The sequence below is a fragment of the Plasmopara halstedii genome, assembly GCF_900000015.1.
Source record: "Plasmopara halstedii genome assembly, contig: Scaffold_110, whole genome shotgun sequence".
NCBI lineage: Eukaryota > Oomycota > Peronosporomycetes > Peronosporales > Peronosporaceae > Plasmopara > Plasmopara halstedii.
The window spans coordinates 498,445-523,367 of record NW_020187031.1 but is presented as its reverse complement, the minus strand read 5'-3'; the positions used below and the strand labels follow the sequence as shown (position 1 = coordinate 523,367).

The window sequence follows — 24,923 nt, the reverse complement described above, 5'->3', positions numbered from 1 at the left end:
ACCGAGTCTGCTGAGTACCATGTGATTGACGTTAACGCAGAAACTTATTGCTGCTTCTACAAAAACGAAGAAGCGAATTTACGGCCTTGGTTGCTAATGATGGCGACAGAGGATGTCCCGCAACATCATTTAAATGCAGCATGCGAGGCGATACATAGTGGTATTCTATCTGTCATAACTTCAGTTGGCTCAGGTATGTGGGCTACACAAATTCAGTGATCTAAGGGATTATTCCTTGTCTTGGTCGTCGAGTGCAAGATTATATCAAATTGCTCAAGAACAACTGTATACCTAGTCTCATGTTTTGATGCTAGTGAACGAAACACTGCAATTTGCTGCAATTGATTCTTTTAAGAATGAAGGAGCTTTTGAGGTACAAGCTCAAGTTCATCAAGCTAAATAGAAAGGAATCAACAAAACTTGATACAGCAACTTACTATGAAGCATCAAGACATGGCTGAGCTGCTACTTTTTGTGGTCAGCTCCAGATCAATCAACGTTTACGGTAACATGCTCAGTTATTCGCCATATCACCCAGGAGCGTGAGTTAGCTCAAGCCTGTATAATCAAGCAGGATGGTACAGGCGAATGGAGCTCCAAGAAATTACGCATTAAGTAAAAGAAGCATGGCTGGCTTTAGATAGCTGTGCAATCTACACTTGCAAATTCAAGCGAAAAAAGATAATCGCTTCAATTGTACTTCGCGCGGTTCTGTTCGGCCAGCAGCAAACATCAACTTATTGTTGAAGATGCACTTGAAAGCATAAAGTAAACCTGATTCTGCACAAACCTAAGTAAGATATGGTTGGAGGCATTTTATCTGCGGCCTCCCTGGCTGCTACGTGCAGTCCGTCTCTTTTTAAATGCAGCTCAATATTAAGGCTTGCTGAAAATTTTACGTGGGGTTTGAATCACCTTTGCTTCTCCATGTCTCAAAAGCGTCGACATTGAGGATATTTAATTAATCTTGCCATCAACCAAACTACTTTGATTACTGTTTGATACAGCAAAGACCCACCAAGCAATAATCACGGGAACTATATTCGAAAAACCAGGCTTTATTGAGCTCTACTTTTGAGATCCATTGCTCATGGAGACAAGTTTAGAATTACTTCTATCTTCGTACAGCTTCCTCACATAGTCAATCATGCGTTGCGATTCGTGCTTGACTTTTGCGTCAACAGCAACAAGGGCGTCTTGCAAAGTTGGATCAGTTAAAAGGCAATGCATACTGTCCAGAAGATCATTATCACGCTTGTGCAACGCTGACAAGCAATCTCGATCTTCTTTCAAATGCGATTCGATCTCACTCATCTGCTTTTCAAGTTCTAAAGCGACGGCAGTCACACCCAATGCTCTGTAAGAAGCAATTTCATCAAGCGTCGACACCAGCTTTGCCTCGTTCTCGTTCACTCGAGACATCATGAACTTGATACAAGGCAACTCGCTCTCAAAATAGTTAAGCGAGCCTTCAAGCTGCTGCAAGACACACGCCGTTAGTTTTGCTCGCAGAGCATGCACCTGACTGTAAGCAAGTCGTGCTTGGCGTACTTCATTCGCCACTTTTGTCACTTCAGTAGTAAAAATGCGACGACGATGTGCTTTAGAAAATCGCTGCATTATATCCTGGTGCTCAGCACGAATACGCGCAGTGTCAGTGATAAAGCGCTCTTCGACTGCACGCATGTCGCCCTCAATTTGATCTTGCTCGCCAACTGCGCGCTGCAAGTCGGCTTTGATGACCAGTAACTGAGCTTCTAGTTCTTCCTGTTTTTGACGAAGCACTTGTACTTGAGTTTCGACTTTTGTCTTTCTTTCACAAAGCGGTACAAGCTCTGCGTCTTTGCGATTCTGAATATCCTGTAACGACTCAGTCACCAATCGCATCACACTCTCATCCTCTGCTGTTTGAGTCTCCTCGAGAGGTTTTTCCATATTCTCCATATCTATATTCACTTCACGCTGTTGCTCTGACCTACGAACACATTCCTCAACCAATTTGGCCAGTTTCACATGACGCTCTTGATGCAATGACAGCGCATCGCTTCGTAGATCACGTCGCCGAAACGAATCACGGATGGTATGGCCGCGCACAGCTGTATCTTCATTAGTAACTTGAACAATCTTAGCTTCCAGATCCTGCACATCCTTCATAAGCGGTGAGTCCAAGTCCACGCCATGTTGTGAGAGCGCATGAGTTCGCACTAATTGACTAAGACTCATTGCAGCTCTCTCAATCTCGATATTAATATCATTCTCATCTTCCACTGTCTCCTGCAATTGGTCTGTAATGTTTCTCACAGCCGCCACAACCTCTCCAGCCATCTGTCGGTGTGGTGCTACCTCGGCGACTTCTGTTAACTCGGCCTTGCTTTCGAGTGATAGACAATTAGCCAGTAGAGACTCGAGGTTATCGAATACAACAGCAGTAGGTCGTGAATGCAGCAAGTTACGAAGGAGTAAAAACAAAGCATTGCTTTGAAAAAAGGTAAGGATTGTCTCGGTGTGTATGTAAATTCGACTCCAGCCTAGTAAACCAACGAGTGCCGCATGTGTGTCAGATATTGATGCTGCCACCTCCAGTCGTCGTATCAGCGGTAGCTCCGCCGGATCTATCTCTTCTTCGAATAACGTCTTTTTTTCCAAAGTAGACGATTTCATCGTGGTCTTTTTCTTCTTGCTTTTGTTCTTTTTCTTCACGTTAGTGGTTGACGTGGGTGTGTCGCTTGTAGTGTTGATGTTGATTCGATCACTGTCCACACTACTACTTTTTGCCAGTAAGGTGAACATGTTAGTAGTCTTGACGGCTTCGCGTGTCTGCATATCGCTATTTGACACTTTTGGAGTGATAAAAGATTTGAAGGATCACGAAGCATTTTGGTGAAAAGAGTACTTAAGTCAGAAAACCCATTAACCTGCAGCCTATCCACGTGTCGCAAGCTCAGCAATTCGTAAGAAAAATATTGCTACTGCGATGAACAATAGCCTGATCAAGTGCTAACGACGTTAAGGTATTAAGTATATTTCGTCACGTTCATTGTTCATTATCCTTATTAAACGTATTTGATGCAGGTAGTTTTTTGGATGTCACAAACCTGAAAAAAAATCGTCTTGCAAAAGTAGTATATTAGTCTTTTACTTTACAGATCACTAAATATTAACACCACGCTTGGATTCACCCATTACATTTAACTCACAAAATTGTTGGGAACGCTAAAACTTAGCGCGCCACATTTTGCTTTTGGAGATAATGACGCACTTAAAGAAAACTAGTTTTGAGGACTTAACTGCGCATGAGCAAGGATGCTCTTACTCAATGTATCGTATATTGACAACTGCACCACAGTGTTGGAGGTACGATACCTCCTTGTTATCAAATGGTATCTCCATCATCCCCTTTTCAATTAGTCGCGGCTTGGTGCGACGGCCTCTAGCAACAATGTTTGTATTAGATTATATTATACGTACACATCATAATTTTGTCGAAGAACCAAGTACTGATGAGGATGACGGAATATCGAGCAGATGTCCGTAATACACGTAGGCTGTCCGCCTCGCGTTTTGGTGATCATAATATTTCAAATACGAATGTCATTCTTAAATTAGAGAGCAAACTTAGTATATAGTTACCATAAAGGCTTTCTGGTCCGATCCGGGGAGAGCAAACGAAATTATCCTCTGTGCGTGAGCTAATGCGACACTATGAGTCAAATCCAACTCTGTACGAGATGCACGGCAATATCGTTGCACGTGGTAGCACTAGTAGCCGATCCGACTCCCGAGTCGCGAGAAAACGCTCTGTGTGGATGGAACACAAGTTTTTTTGTTATTTACCGCCGCGATAGCTAGATACGTTTGGTAAGCTCATGTGTGTCGCTGGTCTTAATGAGGCTATGCAACTGGTGGGTCAATGATCAGAAGCGGTTATCCAGCATTGAAAACACACTAATAAGTGTCATCGAGAAATGCTTCAATCAAGCGTTGGTAGCATCACAAATGACATCTACTGTGGGACCGGTAATGTCGAACGTCTAGCTCTTTGAAGGTCAACATAAAGAAAATCTCTTTCTGGACTGAATGAATCTGGTCATTCGTCAGACGGATCCCGTCTCCACAAGCGCAACAGCACGCCACGCTTGTGGTCTCTACCCTGGAAGGCCGCACGAATTAATTAGCAGTGCCTTTGTGTGAGAGGCGATTCCCAGCACTAGAAATATCTAAGCGACAAACCGAGCGTGTTTTAATTCATATTCATTCGTCAAAATGAAGCAAGAATTAGTGAAGAATGTCCAAGAGTCGAGAGTGCTCATAGCGGCAGTGATGGCAGATCGATTTTCAGAGGCAGTAACGTTTCCCATCTTCATTTATGGTCTCTAAATAAATGCGACTCACGCACAGACCTTCCGCATCCACCCGACATCGGTCAATTAGTGGTAGTTGTTAGATGAAATGCGGATTACAGCTTCCGTGTCGCGAGGGCGGGTTAAGTTACAGGAGGTGAAAGCTCAACGAGCGTGCCAAAGGCAATGCACCTCAGCTAAAGCTGAAGGGGGAGGGATCTTTCAGCTCCCAAGCCGCACCGTAGTACTCTCAAAGTTAAATCTCTGACAGTACCGAGATTTGCATTTCCTCCCTCTCTAGGCTGAGGGTACGATGGGTCGGGCTCCTTTACAGGGCCCTTGCGGGGAAATGTCAAATTCGAGTAGGTGCAGGGATGGCTACTGAGAGGCAATCGAGTATAGATTTACATTATAGATATCGAGGCTAATGGATCCTAGCTCTGGATGTAGCGAACTTCCTAAATAGTTGAAGCTCTCAGCCTAGAGTGCTTGCTCGCTGACATCAACAGTTAGGCTTTGTGAAGGCGTCGGAAGTCGAATGAGTGGTGTAATTACGTAACGTACGGCTGTTTAACATATATGACAGTACACGGAGGCGTTGGAGATGCCGGATGCTGGTACGTTGTTCTTGCAGCATGCGACGAAGACTCTGGCTGGAGCGTCAAAGATTCTATCAATTCTACTTGTGAGGTCTAAAACTTTGACAACGTTAAACGCTGCCTCGCCCTAGACCGATATTTAAGCCACGATTTTTGATGCTGCATGGACACCAAGAGCCATATATTGTCTGAAAGTCGGACCTGTAAGTGGAAGAGGGCGCTATTTACAACAGTCTGTAACGGAAATTTCCCGTTTTTGCGTACAAACTTTCAGAGGAAGGCTTAGGTCAATTATCACGCCTCATCGCGTGTTGCTCGCTTCCAGTGTGCCGTTGACTTACGTAGAAGAGAGAAAAGGTGGAGTGAGATTGGTTGATATGGCCAATTGGCTTTTAACCTTCCTAACCTGATATGTACTTCCAGTTCTAATACAACAAGACTGAAAGGAGATATATAACTACACAGGGTGTACAGTTGATGTCAGACACACAAAATATGTAGTTTAACATATGAGTGATGGGACCTGGCCCATTGCACAGTCCCACAAGCACAACACGCACGCTTGTGCGACGATTTCCGACGTGGAGGGAGAAAGACAGTCCTAAAAATGAGCGACGTAGAGCCTTTAAGGCAAACTCGTAACTGTTTTAATATGAATTAATGGCTCCAAGCTACATGCAAAACATCCCAAGGGCTCCTAGAGTTCTAACTGATAAAACCTGGGTTCCTCCTTCATAAATTAAGGGAGTAGTGAGGTTGAACCTCAGCTCGAACTTATACAAGATCATAAATATACGGAACGTGAACTTTGTAAAGCGTGAACTTCAACTTTCATAGAAAGTATCTGGTAGAAGTGACTGCTTTACATTACCCACTTCCAAAGACAGAAACACGTCGGTCTCGTCACCAGTACAGATCTCCAAGTAGGAACCAGCATTTTGTATTACACGGAATGTCTGAAACTCCATACAAGATTCTGCGTATGCATTTAGGAACACCATACTGTAATTCTCTTTTATGAACTCTCGCAATGCATACAAAAGACACATAAGTGTTCCTTCATGTAATGGCTAGTAAAACTTATTACATCATCCTCTCCTTGGAATCAAGAGTACTTTGATACTTCTGCAGACCTTTTGCAGCAGTTCACTTCCCGATCAACAATGAGTCGATCAAGTGAACTAGCCAACATGAATGAGCGTTCTTTGCCTAAACGTCCAAGAATGGGTTTTAGAACACTTAGACGTTTCCTCTATGCTCAACCGGGATGTAGAAAAGAGGTTGTACTTGGAACGTTTCTTTCGTTGGCATCGGATCGACAATCGTGATGAATCAACCCAGCCTATCACAGCCAAGCTGAACTCTTGGCGGACATTTAAGAACGAGAACAAGATGGAGCGTCTGTTTCGCCAATTTGTTGCTGCAGACCTTGCCGAAGACATCAGATTCTAGGACCTGACGAGATTTCGACGTGTCCGGATCCAATAGATAGCCGCGCCACCGAACTCGGTAGAAGCGTTGCTACTTCAACTGCGTTTTTCACAATAATGAGTCGATCGATCCTTATGATGGACAATCGTCCCACTCACCCACCGATACTCTCCACAAGAGTCTAATAGCGGAGATGGGGAGAAATGTGAAAGCGATTGAGCAACTCAGGAAGTGGAAGAGCGCCTGTCGCGAGCAAATCGATAAAGCTTCCGCTATGCTGCTCGGTGCTTGAAGATCGCTGCAATAGCCTTAATAACCTTGTTGCAGAGCAGAATTAAAAACTCGACCTTGTGACAGTGATTCCGCCCAATGCATGGCTTTGATGTCCCGTTTTGAGTAACGGCTTCAACAGGTTCATAATGAACTTGTTCGACTCGGAAAAAAGAGAGGTGGCTCACGAACACCTGATGCGCTCTGTCGTATAGGCAGACTCGTTTTTCGAGTTTCTGCTTGGTGAGTACCATTCTCGCCTTTAAACGTTAAAACTGGTAACGGAGCGATCCTTTGATGTCCTTCAAGGCTTGTAAGCCGAGAATAAGTTCCAGGGTGATACGTTGATTACTCTTTGCAAACAGATGGAGAAACTTCATCGTCAGCTCGACCATCTAACAAAGGTATCGGAGGATTGGCGGATCCACTTGGAAGATACAACTTTTGTGTACCCACATTATATGTTGGTTGTAGACGCATGCATGTAGGGATGGCTAATGTACACGCATCACAAATTCTTTACAACACCTAGAACGGTCCAATAAATCTTGGTTAAGCTTCCTGCTTCCCAAGTTGGACACTACATCTGCAGGCGGATTTGTCGTGCTAAGTAGTACACAATCATTGACCTTATATACCTTCTTGTTCTTCCTTCCGCTTTTATCTGCTTACTTGCAGTTCCTGAGCTTTTCCAATTGCGCCGCGAACAAATTGCACAACGGCTTATCGCGTCAGAATAAAGTTATCGACGTGCTGTTCCTCACGACTTGTTATGTCGACTAGAGGTCGCAATGAGTCAAAATTCGCTTCTAACTCTGTGACCGCATTTAGATCTGACTGTGGCTCCGTAGCAACATTCCCCCCCACACTTAAAGTAGAGACCCCGCCCATTATGGAAGCAGATACTCTAGGATGAATACCATAGCTCACATAGAATGTTGAATGACCTGTCGAGGCATGCGTGCAATTCTTCAACGCAAACTCTGCAAGAGGGAGAAATTCACTCCACTCACTGAGCGACGTTGCGTAACTAGTCCCCCAGGACCCGAATCATACGCTCCGTTTGACCGTCTGTTTCAGGGTGTGTTGCTGTTGACAGAAACAATCTGGTGCACAATAGTCAAACAAGTGCACGCCAAAACCTCAACGTGAAAATGTTGTCACAGTCAGACACGATCTCGATAGATAGGCCATACAGACGGAAAACCACGTCCACAAAAACCTTAGCTGTTTTCTCAGCAGAGATCTCATCCAAAACAGACGCTAGATGAACAATCTTACTGAATCGGTCAACTAACACAACGATGCCACTGCGTTCATGTGTGTCACGGAAACTTCCGAATATGAAGCTTATATTTATTACAGACTTTCAGCTGCCAGTTAGCAATGTAAATGACTGTAGTGGGGCATGAGCGGAATCCGATGGTTTCAATTTCTGGCAAATCTCACAAGTCCTCACATATTCGCACGATCACTTATACGTGTGCGGTTGATAGTAATCATTGAGAGACGTTTTCTCAGGTCCGAAATGGCCACCTGAAGGGCTGTTATGGTACTCATATAGGAGACGATGATGCAAATCCTCGTCACTGAGGAACAATAACTCTTGCTGTATCCCTTTGTCCATTCGCATAGTACAAAATCTATTGTGTATTCCTAATCGGTAAACACGCTATTTTGTGCGAGACCGAAGACCTTGCAGTGCTTTGTCGGATAATTCTTGAAAGATCTCAACAAGTCCTGGCATTTCTCATCAGACTTGCACCCTTTAACAATTTCTGGGCGCACTGTAGTCGCTGCTTGCACTATGATCACCCGAACATCTTCACATTATCGACATGACTCGTACATGTTTTTTGCTTCTGGACTTTTGATCATACTTCGGACGTCTTGACAGCGCATCGGCCAAGATGTTCGTCTTGCCTGGCTTGAATATTCAACGAAGTTGTACTCCGCAAATCAGAAGAACTATCGTACCATTCTCTGTGATAATTTACCTCCGTACGCAGCGAAGCATGATCTGTATGAATTGCAAAGCGCTCCTCTCCAAGCAAATGTACACAAAACTAAATCAATGTATACTTTCTTGCTAGAAGTTCTTTGTCATAAAATGGATAGTTTCGTTCTGCGGGCCGGAGTTGTCGCGACTGATACGAAGCAACTCACTCTCGATCTGATCATCGTGTTGCATCAGAGCACAACCAAAGGCATGATCACTTGCATCGCAGACCACTTGAAAATTCTTATCGTGGTCTGTAGTCGCAAGGACAGGAGCTTCTATCGAGCTCTTCTTCACTTCAACAAATACTGCCTGTTAATCTTTAAAGCATTCCCACTAAGCGTTCTTTTTCTAAAGTGTCGTTAGGAGTTGCACCAACGCTGCATAATTGCGCGTGTGTTTGTGCAAATAATTGTCCAAACCTAAGCATTGTCCCGACTGTTTCACATTGTTTGGCACAGGCTAAGCGTTAATAGCTTTGACCTTCTCCGGATCTACACGAATGTCATTCTTGCCAACAAAGCAGCCGGGAACGGAGATCTCAGGTGCCAAGAAAATGCACTTATACAGGTAATCATAGAGTTTATTCTCGGAAGACTTGACGAAGATGATCAAACTGAACATCGGCATCAGACTACTCACCCAATTTCTTACCATGAACAAATACACCGTCAAAGTAACTCGGTGCAAGCTCTCCTAATAGCCGAAGAAGCTTCGTGGCTATTCTGCTGAACGTCGCTGGAGTTGTGGCATCACTACAATTCCTACAGAATACCACTGGGATACAGACCGCAGTTAGTGGTGTATTATTTTGCGCATTCGTATCTGATAGAAACCATTTTTCAGATAGATCGCACTGAAAATAGTACTGTCACCACTCCATCCAGAATCGTATCCTTGCGTTGAACCGGAGTCTGGGCAGGTATGGTGGCATCGTTCAATTTGTTACAAGCGAGAACAATGCGCCAACCACCTGCGGCTTTCTTCACACAGAAGGTTATACTACAATGCGGAAATTTTCTCTTACGCACATGATCAGCCTTTTGTCGCTGTGCAAAGAATTTGTTCAATTGCAAGGACTTGCTCTTTTGGCAACAGCCACTACCGTGTGATACAGTACTTGGTACAAGGAAGCATGTCGATCTCGTGACGAATTCCTGCAAGCCAGTGATGGCGTGGTCGGACAGAGTCCGAGGCATCTTGGGCACGGTCCTTCAAATGCGCGTGGGGTGGCATGTTATCCTGTGACAGATGGAAATTTGTCCGGTACCTTATCTGAGATAGTATGCGTGTATTCTTTGACAAGTCCATCACGGGAATTGTCCTTATAGCGTCCCACAAATTCTCGTAAAACCTTTTCTTCCGTGTCTTATTATCAAATAATTCCGCAGTATTGATACCATCGTCGCTATCTTCTTTGATGATCGCACATAGTTGCAAAATTTGCATTTCGCCAGGCTACGCTTCAGCGCAAGAAAAACAATTCTTGACTGAAGTTGAAGGATTTTCAATCTTCACGTGACGGATGACATCGTCGTCACATTCTTCGTTGTAGGCTACAACATTTACAAACCTGCCGGGAATGTCTTGTTCTTGATCACTCCACTCACCAATACAACTTGTACCTTGATCAGGGGCACGCAAAATGCTTGACGGAAAATTCTGTTTGCCGGCCTTCTTATTCTTCTCTCAGGATGGGTCTTTGCCTCTGATCCCATTATTCGTCATACTATCATCGACCATAAATTCCTCATCGACGGCAAAGCAGACAATCTTTTTCTGGCGCCTAACTGCTCAACCAGATGGTGTCATTATTTTCGTTTTCTTGGGCTTGTCCTGGGAACATGGGGAGCCAACGCACCCCACAATATCACGTGGGGCATCTGTGACTTCTCCGCAAATGCATACGCCTATACCATATCGTTCGTCGTCATGCAGCTCGAATTATCGCTACACGACTTGTTGACAACGATCTTCACATTTATCTAGTCAATGCAAGGCTGATAACGCTTCGACCATTGCATATCTAGGATGATACTAAACCTATCATCGAAGCTGAGTAAGATGCACTTGTTTTCACGTCGGGATTTGTCAAACTTCATAGCCAAATAAATGAATTGCTTTGACATCATCATTCTTATCCATTCGCTGAACAAATGCCCATTTCTCCTTTCACATTGGGCTGGCTAACACTATGCCCAATCACAACTTGCGCTTGGACACAGTTGTTCAACGCACAAGTGTCAATCAAAGCTCGTAGTGGTTTCTCAAAACCATCTATATAACTTTTTTGGACAATCAAAGTCTTGTTTTAATCAGATTTTTCATTAAATTTGCTTTGTCTGACACTATTAACACTTATAGTGGAAACTGCATGTGCATCATGCACGCTGACCCAGAGTCCTGTGTATCCACATCACCCACGGTACTCTTCTTGGGCCCAGAAGGGAGCCACACCACTACTGGTCGTTCCCATTTTCGACCATGAGGAGCGTTCGAGCCAACGGCTTTTATAGCGTCCGCGGTATTCCGAGCGAGCACCCTGTGTTTAATGCCCACTCGGCAAAGACACTCTGCAGTTCCGAGCAATATGACCTGGCCTTCTACGATGAGAACATTAACCGTCGTTACGAGGACGCTTTTTTCAGGTAAGGCAACTTTCATTGTCCAAGAAGTTACTGTCGATGATTTTAAGAAAAATTACTATCTTTGATTGACATTGGTGCGTCGAGCAACTTTGTTCGAGCGCAAGTAATGACTGGGCATGGAGACATTTTGCTTAGTGTGAAAAAGAAATTGATCACAATGAATATTTCAAATATGACATGCGATCGGCAATGAAATTTTGGGGATCCTTAAAGCAAAGACGAGTTTATCCTTTTCGACTCCGATAAAAATGTTAATTTAATCCTAAGCGTGTCATGGTTGAAGCGTTACCAGCCTAGCGTTGACTGGAGGAATATGATATTTTCGTCAACAAGTCCTACAGCGCTAATTTGAGCCACATGACGGTGACGAAATGATATGGACGTATGCATCAGATGAAGAAGTTACAAATGTCAAAAGTGATATTGCGGTGCGGTGGCCTTCATGCCCACAGAACAAGCTCAAGAAGAGAAGAATCGCTGGAAGAAGACTACACCCTTTGCCTGCGATATGGAGGTCATGGGGCGATAGTAGTATGAAGAATAGTGGGACTAGAGTCAATGAAAAAGGAGAGAAAAAGGAGAACGACCCATCACAAGAGAAGACCACAGAGAAGACCACCAAGAGGATTGTCTTGTCAAGTATTTTGCATCAAGGTACAAGTTGTATTGATAATGGAAGTATGTTAGAACAAGACACTACGAGCTAGTTTGTAAGTCTGATGGCTAGGAAATTTGCAGCGTGTTTATGTACAACGAAGAAGTTGACGATGTTATCCGTCACATGAAGATTGAAAATCCTCCAACTTCAGCAATAAAACTATCATACTTGTTACTAATGAGTAAGAAGACACTGAAGCGCAGCCTTAAAGAGAGCAAAGTTCCGCAGGTGTGTGATCGTTGTTAAGTCGGAAGAAGAAATTATCGGAAGTGTTTCATGACAAGACCCGGATCGAAAGGTTTAAAGGGCAGTCATGGGATTTATGACTTGTCAAGGAATGTAAAGATATATCCCCAGAAGGTGCCGAATACGATTATACATAATTTTAATCTTGGCCTCTGTGAACTCAAACTACAGCCAATGTATATAATTATAATATACGTCATATTCCAAGTAATTGCTAGACTTTAGCTTGTAGTTTAGAAAACTACTGTAGCAACTAGCGAGGGAGATGTCACTTTGGACAAGTTGCCCCGCTTAAGCCAGAGTGTAGTTTATACAGTGGGGGACTTCAAGTCCTGCACTGAATACTTGGCCGAAAGTATTGACGCTGAGAGGCTGTCCTTGTGAAGAGGAAGGCTCTCAGCCATCAGTCGACTCCAATTATTGCGCGATTCGGCATGAAAATAACCGTACATGAAGTATGAGAGAGCTCCAACAGCCATCCAAGTAAAGCTCAAAGCCAGAGCTACGTGACGAATTTGCGCAATCATGTACCAATCAGCTACAATGCATATCATCGGAATGAATGGCACTAGTGGAGCAGTAAATAAACCAGACGCATTGGCTGTTTGTGGACACATAACGAAAAGTGCGACTGAGATACAAACGGTGACGACGAGAAACACAAGCGAGAGAAATAGACACACGGTTGACAAATTATTCTCGTACCCCTCTTGGTATAAGAAAGCTGTGCATTCAGACGTCAGAACGAGAGCAGCAAGCAATATTGGTGATAACTTGGGTGATTGTGGCTTCATTCGTGCTAGCATAAGGGATACATTAGCAATGATGAATGACATCATAACACCAAAGTTTACAATGTCCCACAAAGTATCAAAGGGTACTACAATAGCAATGATTGTAAAAAACAACCCCGAGATGAGCGTGTTCTTAAACAAATTGCCCTTACAATCCACCTCAGCAAAAATGCGTGGTAATAAGCCATCGCAAGCAAGCGCATAATTCAAACGAGGTTGCGCTAGAAAGCCAATGAGTGCAACAACTGGCATTGTAACGACTTCACCAGCACGCACAAACGTTCCTGCCCACTTCCAACCGTGGCCTTCAAAACCATCACCAAAACTGCTAGCATCAAAGTAAGGCACCATACCAGCGAGGACGAGAGAGCAGAGACAGCTTAGAATCATTGTGCCTACCACAACAACCATAACCGCGATCGGCATCGTCTTCTTTGGGTTCTTGGTCTCACCTGCAAGACAGCAGATCTCATCAAAGCCAACGTATCCAAAGAATGCCTGTGAAGCCCCTGTGATAATCCCCTGTGTTCCAAACGCCATCGTACCATCTACTGACGTCCGTGAAGGGATCAAAGGGGTCAAATAATCCGGATTCATGGCAGCAAAGCCTGCGACGATGATAAAAGCTACGACAATCACTTTAATTATCGTAAAAGTATTGACAAATACTTTGCCAAAGCGAACGCCCAATAATAACACCACCATGCTTAGAAACTGGATAAGTCCACCACTGAGATTAGCAGACTGTAAGTTTAACCAGTGAAAGTTGCGATCAGGGTATTCGAGCAGTAACCACTCTTCCACCTTGTCTCCCCAACTACGTGCTACACCAGCACCAGATACAGCGTACTCGAGCGTAAGCAACCACGCGGCAACAACAGCTGGAAGTTCTCCAATTGTGTGGTAAGCGTATGCATATGTACTTCCAGAAGATGGTACGCGCGTTGATAGCTCCATGTATGCTAAAGCATTAAGACAGCAAATGGCGCCACCAATAAGCCAACTGATGACAGCACCAGGGCCAGCAGTCTCAGAAATCATTGATCCAGCCGTAGAAAAGATGCCACTACCGATGGTAGCGCCGATACCAATGCAGCAAAGGTCAAATAGATTCAAAGTGCGCGGGATCTCTTCCTTCATCTCTTCAGCTTGTATCACAGACATGGGCTTCGTCCGCCAAATACCTGACAAGCCCATTATATACTTGTTACGTCGACAAGTCGTTCGAATTACTCGATGCCACTAGAAGTGACAATAGAGTAATGATTGTTGTCAAAACCAATGGTCCAGATGATCCCGGTCTCTGTTCGACAAAGATTCGGAGCGCAGGCAGATTCGAATTTCTTGTCAAATCCATGAGAGCAAAAAGGCTTAGACTCCCAACTTATCAAAACTGTTTCAAAGGGGCTGGTTCATACGAAATCAATTTCGACATGTCAGATCTTAGAGTAGCTTCTTCTCGAACCAAAAGCTTGCAGAAGTTATCAGGATAATTTGTACGATTTATACCACATTTCAACAGGTCCTGATTTTCGTTGAAGAAGGATGGGCACAGATGGTGTGATTATCCAGCTCAGCGGATACCACTAAGTATTATTTTATGCAGTGTGCTTCAAGATCAAATGTTTGTTCACATGCTGCCATTCAGATGCTTGTTACGCTTCTTTGAGCAGTTGCACAAGTCTCGCAATGTTGGAAAGTTTGTGCTGACTGATGTCCAGAAACTGTTCACCGGCTGTGTAACGGGGTATGTTTTATATCATGATGTATGCCCACCGTACACTAATGTCACTGTTATTATGACAAATACTGGTGCATAGGACGAGGTATTCCGGAAAGGTGAGGTCCGTGGGACACGTGGGTCGCTAGCCTCATGTTATGCAGTCCAAAGGGTTTTAACATCGTTGGTAGTAAAACAATTTTTTTTGATAGTAACCAACATAACTTATTTTTTGTGTAGATGTCACTTTCAAAATAGAAAAACAAACTGAGTAACTAAGGATCTCGCTTTTGCTCCTGGGTGGAGCGTCATAGTACCCAATCTATCTGCGATTGTTTACGCAGGCTCAGAGTCAACGATTTTTTTATGCAATGTGCATGGCTACCCCGCTGCACTTGGTAGCACTTGTCGTCAGTCCGACGACTGATGATCAATGAGTCTGTAATTCTTATTAATCCACAGTACCGTCTTCTTGAAGGATGGAAGAGGTAACTAATTTACCCGGGTCAACAAGGCAAGCGTAATAAGCTCATGTGTTGAGTTGGTCCTAAGATGATAGCACAGCTGCGGTCCAAGGCCCAACTTTTATTATTGCTTACCTGGAGGTGCTCACCAGCGCGTTTCATAGCAGGCGGGCCACTTACAGAAAAGTCTTAACCAGTTGTTGATAGGGGTGCCATCGGCTTTTCCACAAGAAAGTTTTAGCTCAAGACCGCATCAATTCTGCTCAAGACCCATCAAAGCAAAGGCTGCAGAAAACTCCTTCCTGAATGCGGCGAGCTAAAGTGGGCATAAACATGGCTCTGCTTCAAGCTAAGAGGCAGTGCGCCGCGCACGAGAATATGCACAAATGGGTGTGCCTCATATAAGAATATTTTTTAGAAGGTAGGACACAAGCGACAGATGTCACGAACATTTTGGCTGCCGTTTCTGGTTAGTTGCGTGCGGTTAAAATTCCTGTTCAGCCATAAAGAAAGTGAGAATGAATGATGGATGATGTCCAAGAGCTGAGCCGAGAGGTTAGCTGGCCTTTTTCGAATCAAAAGAAGATAACGTTTTCCTAGGTGTTCTCGCACAGGCGCGGCTCGCATCGAATACTTTCGCGCCCGCCCAACCTCAATCAAAGAAGAGATGCAATCTGCATTAATATTGAAGCACAAATTTTTATCCGCAACGGTCAATTGATGTGCGGGCGATGGATGCTGTCTGAGCGAACTAGACGCGACCGATCTCTGTCTAGTCGGGTGATCCCTTGGCTGCTCTTTTTTCTCAGCGGTATTCGACGTGCAAGGTCATCAACATGCAAATGGTCGAGATTGCACGCAGAGTCGACCTACAGACACCTTATGGGGGAATTCTAAATTCCACAAGGCCGCCGTGCAGCTTACAATGATACGTAGAGTTCTGTAGTATCTGGTGAAATATAGATCAATAAGACCAAACGCTAAGAGAACTGCCTATATAAGACGTGGTTCTTTAGCCCACGTTTGTTGGTCATTCCATTGGCGTAGCGAGCTTTGCGAGATAATGGACTACCCTGATTGACTTTTGAAAAATGCAGAGCAAATGCAGTGGCACTCAAAAATATCAAAAGCGAGTATTATATCCGTGCGCTTCGCGGAAGTACTCCTCAAGGTGGCAAGTGTTCTAGTTAGCCTTCAGCTATGCTTTAACACTTTGCTTGAGCATAGAAGGCGGTTTGGGCTTACGCCCAGTTGTGTGATACTATCTCACCCTAGCCATGACCTGGCTTAAATGTCATAATAATGTATCGATTGGAAGTCGAAACGTCGAGTGCCTCTCACCTTTCTTCTAATGAAGTATTGATGAGTCATGAATCTACATCTACATGTCCTCTTAGAAAGCCACAAATATGCGACGGGTTTGGGTATGGGAATGTCCAGATTACTAGTAGCAAACTCACTAGGACCAACAGCGGCTTAAAGCTGCAGTCCTCAAAGGAAACTCTTATGGAATTACAAAGGCAAAGTCCATCTTTTTTCAAGGTATAGCGATACAGTTCAGCCCGCAACAACGAGTGTCGTGTCCATCGTGTGGACATTGAAGCTTAGTAGATTTGTGGCGAACTAGTCTGTTCACTCGTGAAGGAAGTGACCAAAACTGTTCATAGAGGTATTGACCATCCGTTGCCATGTTAATTAAAAATATTGTACCTGAGAATTGTTACAAAAGATTGTATACAAAGAATTGCAAGAAGTTGATATGTCGAAAGAGAAGCTTAGAGCATAAAAAATGGAATGGTCTGTTACTGAAAACACTCGACAGTCACCGAGTACGAGCTGATTCAAGATTCCTACGATTCTTTGTATCATTGTTGAATGAATGTGACAATAGAACCGTCACTGTGTTTTGCCTGGATCACATGGAAAATACCTGTTGCTTGATTTAAATATTGCGTTACAAGCGCCAGCGGCTATTCCTAGGAAATCATAACTTCATATGCGCTTCTTGTGTGAAGCACGAGGCAAATTTAGGTGGTTCGCTTAGCCCTAGCTTTCTGCGTAAAAGAAAAGTCTAATGGCAGGGAGAATTGTGCTTACTTTCAATATGTTTGATGTAGCGCGCGAGCTCCAAATTATGGTGCAGTCAGATTGGTTGGATGTATTCTATACAGCGCTTCCAACTAAGCCTTTTGATAAATGCATATATGAGATTGTAATACATTCCTCACTGCGGTGAGCTGTCCGACTTGAACGATATGAGAATGGCTGGTTTTGCACCATAGTCGTCTAACGCATCAGCAAGGTTTGAACCTCTGGTGAGAATATGCTCATGCAACATTGGACACAGTACGAGTAATCGGATGTAGGCATCTTGCGCTGTGCTCGAGTGTATGAGCTTAAATAAGCTATTCGCCAATAAGCCAAAAGTGGCTTTGACGCTAGCGAATATTTTCGGAATGATTTATAGAATAGCATGGTCTACAGTAGGTTCCACGACGATCAAGATCAGGGTAGATTCGTCAATGCCACCACTATATGGCTTGACCTGACCAGCTGTATGTACGAGTATAGTGCGAACTATGACGACATAGCATGACCATCACCAAATATGCCGAATGTTGGTAGAGCGAGACAAACTATGGTGTTTCTAAGCTTTGAAATAAAGCCTTGTGTGTGCCCCTTCCCGGTGTAGCTCCTAATCGATCTTCACGCTGTCTGTGACGCTCTTGGTATTGTCATAGACTGTGCATTACTTCACGCTGATGTCAATGGTGTCCCACTGTGCATGAATTCAGTTGACTTGAATAGTGTGTAACGCGACCAGCTTCTTGCGAGTAAGTGGAAGTCGTCCCTTCTCCAAGATTAAGGCTTGCTGATTGCAAAATCATTAATGCAAGCAGAGCAGCTGTCAGCACGAACTAGATGCGAGGGTGAGTGCCCAACCCAGCATCGACGTCGTGCTTCGCACTTCACGACGTCAAATTGTAATGGGTTACACTTAGCAGCCATTACATGTACCTTCTGCATGCATTGTGGAAACTTAAAAAAATATTACAGCTTGGTGTTTCCAAATGCATATATGACATCTTAATGAAATCACTAACATTCTGTGAGATACAGAATCTTGGTCTCTACTTGGAATGTGTACTAGTGACGAGACTAACGTGTTTCTGTCTTTCGAAGTGGGTTGTGTAAGCCAGTCACCTCTACTAGATACTTTCCACGAAAGCAACAGTTTAAGCTTTTCGAAGTTCAAGCTTCCTTGTTAACGACTGCATTGAATCTCGGTATCTTCGGCTGCAGTTCATAGTCTACTTTGTTCTTCTTGCTGCTGTCTCGGAGATATAATCTCGTTATAGCTAGCCGCATTCATCTTGATGGTTGCGATGCGACTGTCAAATTTTGCATTATGAAAGTAGTCGTCATTCACGGTAATCACTGGTTCGTATGATTCATGATCAAGAAATGTTATTGCTTGCGTTTGGCTCTTCGCACATTTTCAGAAGTTGTAAAATTCTAATTGTATTACCAGCATTATCAATACTATGCCAGAAAAATCATTACTTTAACGGTATAGAGGTGCACTTAGCTTCGTCAGTAACGACGCTGTAAGAGTGACCCCAGACATCTTTGATGTATGCGCAGAGGTACAGAAACCATTTACTTCTTTGTCCGCTTCCAAACGTGGTCATAGCACACGAAGCGAGTGATGTAGCTTCCATCCAAACGAGGATATATATTCGCCCATTCAATAAATCAGCCAAACAATTGATTTGGTTAATTACAAAAGATGCGACACGGCGTTGTGAAACTTTGCATCCTTCAGGGCCCGCCAAGTATCTAATGTGATGTCAAGGAAGCTTCTTTGTATAGTGAAAAGATCTTAAGGGACACCATGCTGTCAATCACAAAGTCTTGGACAATATTTTGATAATTCGGGTACGTCACACAAGAGCCGGTGTATTCACATTGTACTTCTTTCACCACTTCTGGTTACGCATATATGCACATCATCCGAAAATTAGAGCATCTTGCAAAAAAAAACCTTCTTCAAAACACTTCTCGATTCTTGAGCTTTTACAATATATTGTAATTATCTAAGCTTTCGTCCACTCAGTCAAAGCTCATTCTTATCACTTGGTGTACTTAAGAATACGAATTTAATTGATTTCCTTCGTAAATATGAATGGTAAAACAGTTTGTACTATAATCCGTCCAAATGTCGCTAAACAGACAGCGTTGTATCACAAAAAACCGACACCACTAGCCACATCACTTACTATCGAAATCGCTTGTCATTATCATGCTTTTGATGAAGTGCGTTGATCGTGACTTCTTGATCGAGCACAAAGTCCAGTTTTCACAGAACTGAGACATTCGCTCACCTTCCCCGGTCATTTAATTATTTTTTCGACCATTGCCACAGAAGGCCCGGTCAGTTCAAGTTCATACCTTCGAGGTTTCAATAATCGTAAGAACACATATGCGTCGGCTGAGCTCTGCATCGTAAATTTTGCATGCAAGAGTTCTTAGTCATCCAGTTTCATTAAGCTGGCTTGCTGACTTCGTTGGTACACAGCCAGAATTTGCGCACTCGTATGAAAATGCTGTAATGATTTATTTCTTCCAATATTGGCTACTTCGTCAGACTTGGCATATGTGTTCGGCACATCGCCGTCCATCGGGGAACGTTCTATCTGTTCATAAATCAGAGTTCATTGGATGCAATTAAGTATTCAAATATCATGGTTATAAAGAAAATTTTGCTTATAGGTGAACACGGAAGCCGAGTAGCTGTATTGAATTTTAGTCGACGCAGACTACAACGAATTCGACGCTGCTCAGGCCTGGCTTGCCGCGAGAGTCGCCATCAAAAGACGAGAAAGTGCACCAAATCTGATGCCACCGTTCCAGGATCTGGTTGAATGGCTAGTGCATTGAAGATATATCGTAGTTCTTAAATTTATTGTTTAAAATTTCTGTCACCGACACGTCAATTTGTCAGTTGATGGACGACGGTGTCGACGACTCGCTGAATCATTGCATAGCCAAACCAAGGAAAGCGAGAGCTTATGCCCGCGTCGAAGTGTCCAGTTCCGAAGCTGTTCTGACGTCAAACGAGGGTATTGACCATAGTCTCCGATTTCAAGCGAGCTCAAGCATCGGGTTAGAACCAGTCCGCGTGTCATTGTTGTTTCCATGTAGACACTAGTGGGAGATGCACACCTCAGATACGTGGCGGTAAGCGCGGGAATAATGAGCTTAAGATAGATTGTGACAATAGTCTCCAACACAAGTTGTTGCCATGCGAACTGGATTGCCGGGAAAGGACTTCTCTGTGCGTCTTAATGTTGTAAAATAGACAATGGCGGGAAGCAACCAATGGCTGGGAGAATTTTCTGGTGGTGGTGGTCGTCGCGGGGAACCCCAGCCCCAGATCCGACCGCAGTCGTTAAAAGTGAGACCACAAAGCTTGCATGACCACACGACTTGGACGATTGGGCCACCCATGGGGTCTTACTTGGTGCAATGCGGGCATCCACAAGCCTTTTGAGTGACATTCTAGCGGCTGAAGTGTCCTGTGAAAGGGAAGACGTTGCAGACTGGTGCTGAGATTGAGACCGTAAATATCATTATAATCAGCATGATGCAACTTGAAAGAACTAGCAGGTGTAAATGACCCTCATATGTATTTTTCTCATCCGGCTTCTTGGTGTGTGGCTTCTCAATGATCTCGTGTAGTATTTTCTTTTAGTGGAGGCTGACTATCCTCAGGATGGCAAAAATGGCTAAAGAGCAGGTGTGTCAGAAAGGTAAGGGCTTATCACCCGTTTGCGGGCCTATTAACTTGTTACGTATGACGCAGAGACTAACTCGACCGAGATCGAGTTTTTACGAGGTTACTTCATCAAAGTATGTAAATGCTCACCGAATCAATTTGATGTCAAAGAAATTCGATTTTGCATATCGGAGGAGCAAATCAAGATAACCGATTACAAATGTGTTACAAAGCATCTGGAATCTCACGGGACCGAGTATTTGCGCTGAAATCCACGAAGCCCGAACCATCGCTCGGTCTGGGTACACCACAAATTTTCACGATGTCTTATTTCTCCCACAGTCCACTTACCCGACGGGATACCAGAGAGACCGGATGCTTGTATGGGACAGCCACATTTGTCTAGCCGGAGGAACGAGCCGATAATCAAGCAAAGGCTGAGAATGACTACGATCGCGCTGGTGATGCTAAGAGCCCGCTTGATCACGTCATACCTCTGGCAGTGTCACCCATGGATCCATTCGGCGTTGCAGAGCGGCTCATTCCCTGCCGCCAAGAGTAGATGAAGGGTTGCGGTCCGTTTGTCTTCATCGTCGTTCGGCGTGAATACATTCAGTAGCAAAGATGACTGAGTGGTGCCCGTATGAATACATTCGACTGTCGCTGCAACAGGGTCGAAATGTGTGCGCCAACGCTGCATGGTAGTGGCATTAAAGGATGAGAAGCTCAGGGCTCAAACTTGGTATTCGACAACTACCCTTAGAAATGGGGTTTGGTACAACAACGGTGCTCATCCAAGCTTGTCTTTGCCTAGAACCCCAAAAACCAATGTAAAGTTTACTTCAAACGGCTTTTAACCTCCGCAAGCCGCTAATGTAAGGTTGTGCAATTTGATCTCTCCATTTTTGTTGTATTTGCCCTCGAACGCTCACTTGTTATTCAAGACAAGTGACCCTTAGGTTGAACGACATTATCCAATCTTTGATTATTCCATTGCTTGTAACTCTCCAGACATCTCATTGATTTTCATGACTTACTGCTGTAATGGGGTACACTTAGCCATTACACGAAGATGCAACAACGTACCTTTTGCGTGCAGTGTGGGAATTTATATCAAATGGATTGCAGTATGGTGTTCCCACATGCATGGGACATCGTCTATAACGACACAAACTTTCTGTGTGATACAGGATGCTGGTTCCTACTTGGGGCTTTGCACTGGTGGCTGGACTGACGTGTGTCTGTATACTAAAGTGAGTGCCATAAGGTAGTCACTTTTGATAGAAACTTTTCTTAGGAGGTCAAGACAACACGCGCACGCCTAGGATCCTGAATAATTTCAAGCTGAGGTTCTCAGTAGTGTAAAGATATCCCACGCTCTATGACCCTCAAATAGTCCTTCGTGGTGTTTTGAATTCAGCCTTAGAAGCCGCTAACTAATTTTAGTCTAGTTGCAAATCTTTTTCAACCCCCCAAGTTGTTTTTCTTCCACCAAAACAAAACAAAGTTTTTCTTTCACGTCAAGAATTGCTTCCACAAAGCACAAACGTGTGTGTTGTGTTTGAGGGATAATTCTAAATAGTGCACTCTTACACCTGGTAGCACTTCAACCATTTTTATCCGGTTCATATGTCGCGCTTTCCTGTCTAAGTCGTACTCTTGTCTGTGTCCAAGCGACTTGGAGGGAGTTGGAGTACCACTCGATCAATCAGTACCGCACATAACGGTGCTGACGAGTAATATGGTGCTTTGTTTGTCCTCACATAAGTGTATGGCACTGGAGCGGATGTGAAGAGTCCTCGAAGAAGCTGCTGTAGTCAGCTAACTTCTCCAGGTGATCCGAACAACACGGCTACAGTAAAACCTGTCTAAATTAAACATGTTGGGATTGGGGACAGTGTTTAATTTAGAGGTGGATTTAAATTAAACAGGTTTAATTTAGACAGGTTCTACTGTTTGGTGCCCAACATGGGTCCATATCTTTTGTTCAATTCAGAGAGGGTTTTAAATTAAACAGGTTTAATTTAGACAGGTTCTACTGTACCACTTAAAAGCATTACGAGATTGTGAAATCTTGTAAGCTGGTAAGAAGCGCTGTTTCTTCTAGCAGAATGAGGACTCCGAAGCTTAGCGTGTCTTTGTAATGCGGAGAAGAGTCCGAGCCTCTCTTGTGATGGTTTGTCGAGTTGGATGCAGCAATTACTAGTGAGAACTTTCGCAGCAAGTATTGATCGCGATGTCGAACCTTGCGGGTCATGAGAAGGGTTGGGCGTATTGTAAGGGTCTAGCCAATTAAAAGTTACGTGCCTGAGCCACGTTCTTAAAGCTTCGTCAAAATCGCAACGCCCTACGGTGGAATGCACAACTTGCTCGTGTCTTGGCATCAAGCATTGTTGCAAGCCAATAGACGTTTTTTGCAGCACAAAAGCTACCAATTTGAACCATAACGTATACAGCTAAAATATTCAGCGCGGGTAGGCCGAGCCTGCAACCGAGCTAAGCAGAGTGCTGACGAGCGTAACGTCGCTCGCAATTGTCGAATACCTTGTTGCGAATCGCGGAACCTTGATATACTATTGAGGAAGATTCAGCATTCGCGCAATTGCTTGCATTACAAAACTAATATGCGCGCATATCCTTTTGAGATATTGACCCGTGAGTTTGTTACGCTCTCGCAATTTGTATAGAACCCGAGAATGTTCATGAGTGCAAAAGCATGAGATATAGCACAAAACATCAAAAGAATCGGTGAGTTGTATCCTGCCGCCAGTCGAGTTGGTTAGTTTAAGGAGTGTGATCTTCAGTGATAATTCTCACAAGTTTGAATACTTATAAAGAAGAGAGACAACTGACTAAATCACTTACATTATATTGGTGAAATAAAATAGACTGGACACACGAGGCGTTCGGATCTGAAACTCCAGGCTGTCATGACTCAAAATGTCGGCGCAGAAGCGTCACTCGAAGGCACGTACAGTCACAGTCTATGCATGATCTTCCGCATGTGACTGTCTGCCCTTCACCGGAGTCTTCGAAGACATGCGGGCAATCAAAAGGTTTTTCTCTGACTATTTTTTTGTCTTCTCTTTAAATGATGCTCTGTTGAACCAATCTGCCTTTTAGCTAAACAGAACTAGTCCGAGCAATGCCAGACATTACGTTGACACAGCTTTAAAGTTGGCCTCACTTATGTCTACGAGACTTACACAAAATACTTCACCGGCAGCAGGCAAGGAGCTTTATGTATGATTACAACCCCATAGCAACCTTCGTTGTAGGACGCGGAGATAATGAAGTGATATAATCTACATTTCCGAAAGAGTTTCATGTTAGCACCAGTTGACTCATCGAGAGCAACTAAATGGTACACCTCTGCAGTGCGTGATACCAACCACCTGACACTGTCACGTGAGAGCTCCTATCTCGAAGAGACAAAAAAAATCACCGTCATAAAGCCACTTCAAACAATTCTGACGACTTATTGATGTTCGAAGCTAAGAATTTAAAGTATAGATTAACGATTACTAGTCGACCGTGTATAAGTAACCTCATATTTTTGCAACACGCAGCGGCATTTCGAATACTGAAGCGTTTATTCGGCACGTACAAGCTTCAGGAGGTTAACCACCACTACAAGCTAGACAACATTTACAATTTTGGCAGGAAAGCGCTCATCTTTCGACGACCGCCCAAACAAACTTTGATAATATGACCATAAAAGAATTACAAACTGACAGAGCTTGCACTTTGTTGTAATGCAGCCAGCATAGATCATTTGAACCCACTTGTAATTAGTATAGCCGCTATCCCGAGGTCATTTTCAGGTGCCAGACAATATGCTTTAAAAGCAAGCTGCAAAAATATTGCCGCAGCAAAAAGCGTCGCGACAGCAGTGATTTTCTTGAAGTGGCTGTAAGGTTCAAGCTTAAACATGACGGTTTCATTTGCAACGTATACTTGCTTATCAACAACGCA

General features: G+C 43.8%; 4 protein-coding genes across 4 annotated transcripts; 2 read left to right on the top strand and 2 right to left on the bottom strand.

Annotated features, from left to right (window-relative positions):
* Positions 1–1,068: 1,068 nt before the first annotated feature.
* On the bottom strand, positions 1,069–2,823 carry PHALS_00115 (uncharacterized protein; the record flags this gene model as incomplete). Its single annotated transcript, XM_024728026.1, has 2 exons — positions 1,069–2,139; positions 2,302–2,823. The coding sequence occupies 2 exons, from the start codon at positions 2,821–2,823 to the stop codon at positions 1,069–1,071; spliced, it is 1,593 nt and encodes a 530-aa protein (XP_024572153.1).
* A 9,676-nt stretch (positions 2,824–12,499) lies between these two features.
* PHALS_00114 (amino acid-polyamine-organocation family) lies at positions 12,500–14,149 on the bottom strand (the record flags this gene model as incomplete). The annotated part of the gene is made up of 1 exon (XM_024728014.1): positions 12,500–14,149. The coding sequence occupies one exon, from the start codon at positions 14,147–14,149 to the stop codon at positions 12,500–12,502; it is 1,650 nt and encodes a 549-aa protein (XP_024572152.1).
* Positions 14,150–16,005: 1,856 nt separating this feature from the next.
* PHALS_00113 (uncharacterized protein) lies at positions 16,006–16,360 on the top strand (the record flags this gene model as incomplete). The annotated part of the gene is made up of 2 exons (XM_024728003.1): positions 16,006–16,082; positions 16,267–16,360. The coding sequence occupies 2 exons, from the start codon at positions 16,006–16,008 to the stop codon at positions 16,358–16,360; spliced, it is 171 nt and encodes a 56-aa protein (XP_024572151.1).
* A 4,174-nt stretch (positions 16,361–20,534) lies between these two features.
* On the top strand, positions 20,535–21,510 carry PHALS_00112 (uncharacterized protein; the record flags this gene model as incomplete). Its single annotated transcript, XM_024727992.1, has 2 exons — positions 20,535–20,627; positions 21,355–21,510. 2 exons carry the CDS (start codon positions 20,535–20,537, stop codon positions 21,508–21,510), a joined length of 249 nt encoding a protein of 82 aa, XP_024572150.1.
* Positions 21,511–24,923: the final 3,413 nt, after the last annotated feature.